At 59.0% G+C, this 7,919-nt stretch overlaps 1 protein-coding gene across 1 annotated transcript; it reads right to left on the bottom strand.

Annotated features, from left to right (window-relative positions):
• Positions 1–195: 195 nt before the first annotated feature.
• Positions 196–3,847, bottom strand: CHLRE_15g634582v5 (uncharacterized protein). The gene is made up of 4 exons (XM_043070489.1): positions 3,308–3,847; positions 1,826–3,165; positions 1,301–1,642; positions 196–1,097 (listed from the first exon to the last, which is right to left on the bottom strand). Exons 1-4 carry the CDS (start codon positions 3,387–3,389, stop codon positions 612–614), a joined length of 2,250 nt encoding a protein of 749 aa, XP_042916347.1. The 5' UTR covers positions 3,390–3,847; the 3' UTR covers positions 196–611.
• Positions 3,848–7,919: the final 4,072 nt, after the last annotated feature.

A 7,919-nucleotide genomic window follows, 5' to 3' on the forward strand; every position in this document is an offset into this window, starting at 1 on the left:
CCCGAGTTGGGCACGAGTGGTCTGAAATACACCGGATTTGCCAGCTGATAGTACCCTCAATTGCCCAGGGGGGGGGAGGGGGGGAGGAAGGGGGCGAGGGGGGCCGGCTGGGCAGGGCTGGGGCGGCTGGGCCGGCTGGGCCGCCGAGTCGGGACCCCGAGTCGCGCGCGAGTGGTCTGGAATGCAGCGAATTGGCCAGCTGATAAATTACATGTTTAAATGATCAGTTGTATTATATATTTGCATCGAGTCACCAGGTAAACACTGCACTGACTTAGCGAACTCGCTCCGGACTTCGCCGTCCCCCTCTCCCCTCCTGCTCTCCCCCCCCCGGCGCGGCCGCATGCCCTCGCACGCCTCTTCCCTCATCGCTTCTACCGCCCCGCGCCCGCGCAAACCCTTCATTACTTCATAATCAAAATGCTTAATCATAGGTACAGTATGTTCTTGACACTTTGCAATGCATCATGAATGAATGTGGGCACACACGCCTCTGCCTCTGCCTCTGCCGCTGCCTCTGCCGCTGCCTCCGCCTCAACTCCACTCCACTCCCTTCCTGCCTGCCTGCCTCCTCCTCCTTCTCTGCTGCTACAGAACATCTTGCTCGCTCGCTACGAGAAGCCAAACCTCTGGGGCGGCCTCCTGTCCCTCTCTCCCTTGCCCTCTGCGACAGACAGCTTATACTTCCGCGCCTCCTCCGCCAGCGCCGCCTGGTACAGCGCGTGCATCCACTCAATGCGCGGGGGGACGGGCAGGTGCGGCTGGTGGACGTAGGGGGCGTAGTCCACCAGCTTCTCCTCCGGCAGCTCCCTGTACACTGCGCCGGGCTTCTTGAACACCCACACTTGCTTCTGGGAGTTGCTGCCGTACATGCGCACAGCAAACTGCTTCACCAGCTCCAGTGGCCCAAACCCGTGCTGTCCTAGCTGCCGCTCCATGAGCACTCCTGCTCCTTTGTCCACGACCGCAATGCCCACGGTTGTGGACGAGGCCGCAAACATGGCCCCCAGCGCATCCTTTGCTGAGGCGGGGATGCCCTGCCAGAACGTGAACACGTGCGTGACGCCCTCCAGGCCTTGGGGTACCTTGGCCATGTCCTGTTCGAGGGGCAGAGCAGAGAGGGAGGGCAGGGAAGAAGGGAGGATGTGTGTACGTGTGTGGGGGGAAGGGAGGAAGGGGGAGAAGGGGGAGGCGTGGGGCAGGTACCCACGCCAGCTCCACACACCCCACACACCCCATACACCCACGCACCCACGCACCCACCCGCCCACCCACGCACCCACCCCACCACACACCCCACCTCCATTGTCATGGCGAAGACAGCAGGTCGCCGCGCCAGGAACTGGGCAGTCACATTCACGCCCTTGCTCTTGATGAACTCCACGAACATGCGCATGAACTTGATGGCCTTGTCCACCCTGGACGGGCAGGAGTCGTTGCCGTACGCGTATGCGCACAGGCCCCGAGTGAAGGCCGCCACCAGTGGCCTGCCCAGGCCCACACCAGCATCAAACATCACAGGCCAGGCAAAGGCGCCGCTCAGGATGCCGAACAGCACCAAGAAGATCTGCATGGTGCAGGCAGCGTTGATGGTGCCGTAGAAGCCCGTCCCAGTGATGGTCTCGCCGCCACCGACGTTGTTCTGTTTGGGAAGTGAGGGAGTCATTGGATGGGGAGTGAGGAGTGGATGATGGGTGAGGGGAGGGGAGGGCACAGCGTTGGGGTGGGGTGGGGTGGGGTGGGGTGGGGAGGGCGGGCAGGTGGGCAGGCGGGGCGGGCAGGAAAGGTGACAAGACACTGACACAGACGACAACAGCATACTCACTTCCCCAGGGTTCAGGGCGGCGTCGATGTGCTGAGACTCAACCAGCCGAGGGAACGAAGGCTCAACAGCACCCGGCGCTGCTGCTGCTGCTGCTGCCGCTGCTGTGGTCTCCCCACCCTCCTCCGTGGCCTCCGTGGCTGCCGTGCCCCCCTCCTCCGCCGCTGCCTCCTCCTCCTCCTCCTCCTCCTCTGCTGCTGCTGCCTCGTGCTTCAGGTCGTAGAACACATCGGCTGCGTCAGCAACCTCTGCCTGGGACATGCTACCCTCGAACAGCTGGCTGCTGGGGTCCAGAGGCAGCGGTGGCGGCGGCAGCAGCACCTGTGGTGGTGGTAGGCACGCCGCCGCCTCATCACCACTCCCTCCCTCCTCCTTACCCTCCCCACCCGACGCCTCCTCCTCCCCCTCCTCTTCCCGCTGCTGTGGCGGCGCCTGCTGCGACAGCCCTGGGGATAGGGGCTGGGAGCCATGAAGCCCCGCCGCCATCGGGTTCCCCCCTGCTGCTGCAAACCCAGCAGCCACACCAAGCCCCTGCTGCTGAGTCTGCAGCAAGTTAGTGGCACTGCCGCTGCACCGCAGCGAGCCACCCGCACACCTGCTACTGACCCCAGCCGACGCCGCCAGCGCCTCAGGCGACACACTGCCTCCCGACCCCAGCCTGCTGGGAACGAAGGGTGTGTGGGGTGGGGGCCCACCACCACCACCTGGCTCAGGCCGGCTGCTGCCCCTGCCGCTGCCGCACGAGGGCGCCGTGGCTGCTGCTGGTGCGGCACCAGTAATGCCGCTGCAGCCACCACCGCCACTGGCCTCTGTAGGTTGTGGTTCGTGCTGTGTCGGTGGCTGCTGCGGCTGCTTTGGCTGCTGCTGCGGCTGGGGCAGCTGGGGCGGCTGGGGTGGCTGGGGTTGCAGCGGCGGCGGCGGCGGCGGCGGGGAGGGAGCCAGCTTCTCCATCGGGCTCCCTGCGCCCATGACGCACGTGACAAACCGCCTCTTGTGCGGAGTGTCTAGGTCCCTCCACATGCCCTTGAACTGGTAGTACTTCAAGTCGTCCTGCTCATCCGCTGTTGGCTCTCGCTCACGTTTGCGTGATGGCCCCGGCTGCTCCAAAGGCGGTGCTGCAGTGGCCACTGCTGCTAGTGCCGCCGCGCTGCTGCTGGGTGGCCGCTCGCCGATGCTGGTGTGGCTGCTGCCCGCCTGGGCTGCCTCCCCTTCAGCGCGGGCCTTGTCTGCCCGCGCCTGAGCTGCCTCCTCTTCAGCGTGGACCCGCCGCAGCTCTGCCTCCATCTCCGCTGACAGGGCTGGCGGTGGGATGGGAATGGTCTTGTCCTCACTCCACGCGCCAGCTGTGGGGTGGCATGAGGTCAGGTTGGAGATGAGGTAAGGTGAGGAGTGGTTGCCATGGGACAGGGTAAGGGGCAAGTGTGTGGCGTACACGTGTCCCGTGGTGTGCACATCGGAGGTGTTGCGTCCGGACCCCAAGCCTACCCTTCTTCTCATGTTGATCCCCCTCCGCCTTCTCGAAGTAATTGGAGCCATTGCGGTTGAACTGAGCCTGCAACCGCGTCATGCACCTGTTTGACAATGGCCACCATGAAAGGCCCTGGCGGGATGCAGGCCTGCAGGCGGTGCCGTATGGCGGTTTCTCGGGCAAGGCGGAGGCGTCCAGCTTGCCGCCCAAGCTGTCACGGATCACAGTCCAACTCCTGTAATCTGATGTGAGATTTAGTGAGCAATACTCCTCCTGCGGCTGAAGGCCCACGAGGGCAGCGGCAAATTTACATCTGCAGCCGCGCTGGAGCAGGGTGGGGCCCGCTGCTGCTGCCGCTGCTGCTCCTCGCCCCGATCTCTTGCTGCTGCGCGCAGATGCTTGCATTGCGCTATGGTAGCATAATGGTAGCAAAAAAAGGAGTGGACAGAAGAGGAGTGACGAGCGCAGTCGGGAAAGGCGAATTTTTTAAAATTGTTGATACCAGCGCACGGCTTGGTTTATTATCATGAACTGCAATCGCACTGAAAGAACAAAAGTTGTAGCTGACAAGACGCAAAATATTGATACTAACCGCGACCTGGTGGGCGAAAATTGGGCAAACGGTCGCCCCATTCCCACAACCGTGGTGTTGCGTCCGGACCCCAAGCCTACCCTTCTTCTCATGTTGATCCCCCTCCGCCTTCTCGAAGTAATTGGAGCCATTGCGGTTGAACTGAGCCTGCAACCGCGTCATGCACCTGTTTGACAATGGCCACCATGAAAGGCCCGGGCGGGTGATAGATGTCAGCGCATTCCCACAACCGCAGCCACGGCGAAATAAAAGGCCGCCCCTCCCATTACTTGCTAACCCAATACCTATCATAACAACTTTTAAGAGCACGCCAATCTACTGTGCAAGCAAGTTATTAGCGCCGAGCAAACCGTATGGAGTCCGGTTGGCAACGCGAAACAGCCCCGCGAGCAGGGCTGCAGCGCGGTAACTTATTGGTAAGCTAAACCAATATGTTTTACAAGCGCCGCTATTGCTGCTTAGCTTTCTTGTTGCAACACGCGGTTGCATGCCATGCAAATGTCAACAGTGCCGCTGAAACCTGAGCGCGAATACCTTGCGGGCGCTGCCATAACCCTCTTCAGCATTGAAAAGAACTTACAGCATGACACCGGCTGCAAAATCCACTACAGGGCCAGCCAGCCCAATGTCCAAGGGGCTCGGGTCGACCGTTGGCCCGCTCCGCCGCCACAGGGGGGCGCCGCGCCGGCCTCGTCGTCCTTCGAAGGGTGAGTGCTAGGGCTCCGCTGGTCAGGCATCACAGTGTTTGCATTGCCTAGCAAACGTATGCACGTTCCAGGTGGACAGTGCGAAGGGGGCAGCAAACTTTGGTAGAACAGGCAGTGGGAGGGGGCCCTCGTGGCCACGGCCAGGACTCCTGCCCCTCCCTGGTCCGCCCCAGCGGCTGGAACGGAGCCTCGTCCTCTCCACGGATCCTAGACAGCAAAATACCGCACTGCACGCATTCAGAAGGGGTCCCATCCAAACCCTAAGTGCCCCATGCGGCTCTGCACATGTGTGCTCCCCTTCCCTTTCATGGGTCAGGGCTAGGTACCATTCATGCAGTCAAGTAATGTGCAGCCATGCTGAGCACAATCAGTTTGTGCCATATGTGAATGACAGCTTTGCAGGTGCAAGCTGAAGCAGCCACAGCATGGTGGCGTGGCAAGACCAGTATGCCTCATGCCCTTTGCAGGCCTGGGACAACAGCGGCGGCACCAAGTCAGCAATCGCTTCACCCCAGCAAGCTCCGGATGGTACCAGCCATACAACGGCAGTCGCTATATGTATTGAATCAAAAGCCAGGCCAAACGGCTGCGTGGCTGGACTGCTGCACTCACTCACGTGGCCCCTGGCAGCAGGGTGACCTAAATCAGGGTTTGGGGGGGTTTTGAGGGGTTTGAAAAGTTTGACATGTCAGAAACGATTTGCACAGCATAATTTGCATAATTACAACTAGAATGATTGTTGGGATCACTTGTGGGTGACCGCAATGTGATTTGGGGACATAGCAATGACTTTGCATGCCCCATTGCTTCCTTGTCACCACACATGAGTAGGTGGGAAGGGATGGGACTTCCATTGCCCCGCATACTTGCACCACTGTGGCCTGCCATTCACCCAGATCCAACTGTATACTGTATTGTGCTGTGTTACATGTTGACACATGCATGGTGTGCAAGCACATGCTGCTCAGTCCCCTTGGCCGCCACACAAGGGGGCTGTGCTGCCTAACCCCCCATCCAACCTGCCTGCCCCACTCACCCCTGTGCAAGACCCTTCAGGTGCATGTGTGCAAATGTTGCCTGACATGTCTGTATTGCAACCACAAGCTAGGAGCCGTGGTGCCAGCCCTTGCAGTGCCCCATGCGGCTCTGCACATGTGTGCTCCCCTTCCCTTTCATGGGTCAGGGCTAGGTACCATTCATGCAGTCAAGTAATGTGCAGCCATGCTGAGCACAATCAGTTTGTGCCATATGTGAATGACAGCTTTGCAGGTGCAAGCTGAAGCAGCCACAGCATGGTGGCGTGGCAAGACCAGTATGCCTCATGCCCTTTGCAGGCCTGGGACAACAGCGGCGGCACCAAGTCAGCAATCGCTTCACCCCAGCAAGCTCCGGATGGTACCAGCCATACAACGGCAGTCGCTATATGTATTGAATCAAAAGCCAGGCCAAACGGCTGCGTGGCTGGACTGCTGCACTCACTCACGTGGCCCCTGGCAGCAGGGTGACCTAAATCAGGGTTTGGGGGGGTTTTGAGGGGTTTGAAAAGTTTGACATGTCAGAAACGATTTGCACAGCATAATTTGCATAATTACAACTAGAATGATTGTTGGGATCACTTGTGGGTGACCGCAATGTGATTTGGGGACATAGCAATGACTTTGCATGCCCCATTGCTTCCTTGTCACCACACATGAGTAGGTGGGAAGGGATGGGACTTCCATTGCCCCGCATACTTGCACCACTGTGGCCTGCCATTCACCCAGATCCAACTGTATACTGTATTGTGCTGTGTTACATGTTGACACATGCATGGTGTGCAAGCACATGCTGCTCAGTCCCCTTGGCCGCCACACAAGGGGGCTGTGCTGCCTAACCCCCCATCCAACCTGCCTGCCCCACTCACCCCTGTGCAAGACCCTTCAGGTGCATGTGTGCAAATGTTGCCTGACATGTCTGTATTGCAACCACAAGCTAGGAGCCGTGGTGCCAGCCCTTGCAGTGCCCCATGCGGCTCTGCACATGTGTGCTCCCCTTCCCTTTCATGGGTCAGGGCTAGGTACCATTCATGCAGTCAAGTAATGTGCAGCCATGCTGAGCACAATCAGTTTGTGCCATATGTGAATGACAGCTTTGCAGGTGCAAGCTGAAGCAGCCACAGCATGGTGGCGTGGCAAGACCAGTATGCCTCATGCCCTTTGCAGGCCTGGGACAACAGCGGCGGCACCAAGTCAGCAATCGCTTCACCCCAGCAAGCTCCGGATGGTACCAGCCATACAACGGCAGTCGCTATATGTATTGAATCAAAAGCCAGGCCAAACGGCTGCGTGGCTGGACTGCTGCACTCACTCACGTGGCCCCTGGTGGTGAGAGCAAACAGTTATCTTTCTATCCAGGCCGAGTTTGGGGACTCTAATTATTGTAATGAATAAGTAGAAAGAATTAATACAAGTTTAGCTCTTCAAATCGGGCAGATCGTGGCGGAAGGTGAAGGTCTGCATGCGAGCCCGCAAGCGAGGTTGCAGCCATGTTGACTCGCTGACTCGCCAACCAAGTCAGCGCTTCTAAACGATGTTTACAATTGATAACTTTAATTGGTTATATGCAAGTCTTAGCTGCCACTATGCCTGTCTGTAACAGCTGTCAAAAACAAGTTGACGTTTCTCACACCGAGGTCGGACCTTACTTGTTGACTGCTCTACATCCTGCGCCCACAGATTCGCTAACATAAAGCACAAGTTTCAAACTTGAAGATGAGTTGCAGCGCCGACTGAGGCTGGAGCATAGTGCCGACTGCATTCCACTGCCCTTGACTGCATTCCCCCACCCTTGCCCCGGCCGAAGCTGATAGGAGGGAGGGAGGGAGGGAGGGAGGGAGGGAGGGAGGGAGGCAGCTATCCACCAAACAACAGCCCAACTCACCAATCCGACCCGTCCACAGCCACTACACTACCCCCCCGGGCTCTCAAACACAAGCTACCGCCAGACACAGCAACTCGGATTCTGCGGCATCCATGCCATAAATAACATGCTAGGATTCTCCTGGATTGATCCGTTCGATGTGCTGAGACATGCCAACGCAGTAACAGCTGTACTGAACCAAATGCAACACCCAAACCGCGACGGGTGGGCAAACGCTTACACACAAGCGGGCAGGTTTGACATGAGCATCATCAACCACTACCTTTACTATAACGCCACAATCGGGAATGCAAACGCACTTCCCAACAAGCGTTTAGTCATGCGCTGCGCCGTGTCACATTTTGACACACCAGGGGATCCCCCTCATTCCAAAGACTCCGTACTCGCCGCATTACCACGTGAGGCGCGCCG

This window comes from Chlamydomonas reinhardtii, chromosome 15 (assembly GCF_000002595.2).
Source record: "Chlamydomonas reinhardtii strain CC-503 cw92 mt+ chromosome 15, whole genome shotgun sequence".
Lineage (NCBI taxonomy): Eukaryota > Viridiplantae > Chlorophyta > Chlorophyceae > Chlamydomonadales > Chlamydomonadaceae > Chlamydomonas > Chlamydomonas reinhardtii.

Excerpts from the sequence above, each read along its gene's own strand:
- CHLRE_15g634582v5 (XM_043070489.1), bottom strand. The coding sequence starts at position 3,389 with ATGACGCGGTTGCAGGCTCAGTTCAACCGCAATGGCTCCAATTACTTC. Across the intron at positions 3,166-3,307 it reads GGATCAACATGAGAAGAAGG|CTGGCGCGTGGAGTGAGGAC; the intron begins GTAGGCTTGGGG and ends GCCACCCCACAG. Across the intron at positions 1,643-1,825 it reads CCGCCCTGAACCCTGGGGAA|AACAACGTCGGTGGCGGCGA; the intron begins GTGAGTATGCTG and ends CTTCCCAAACAG.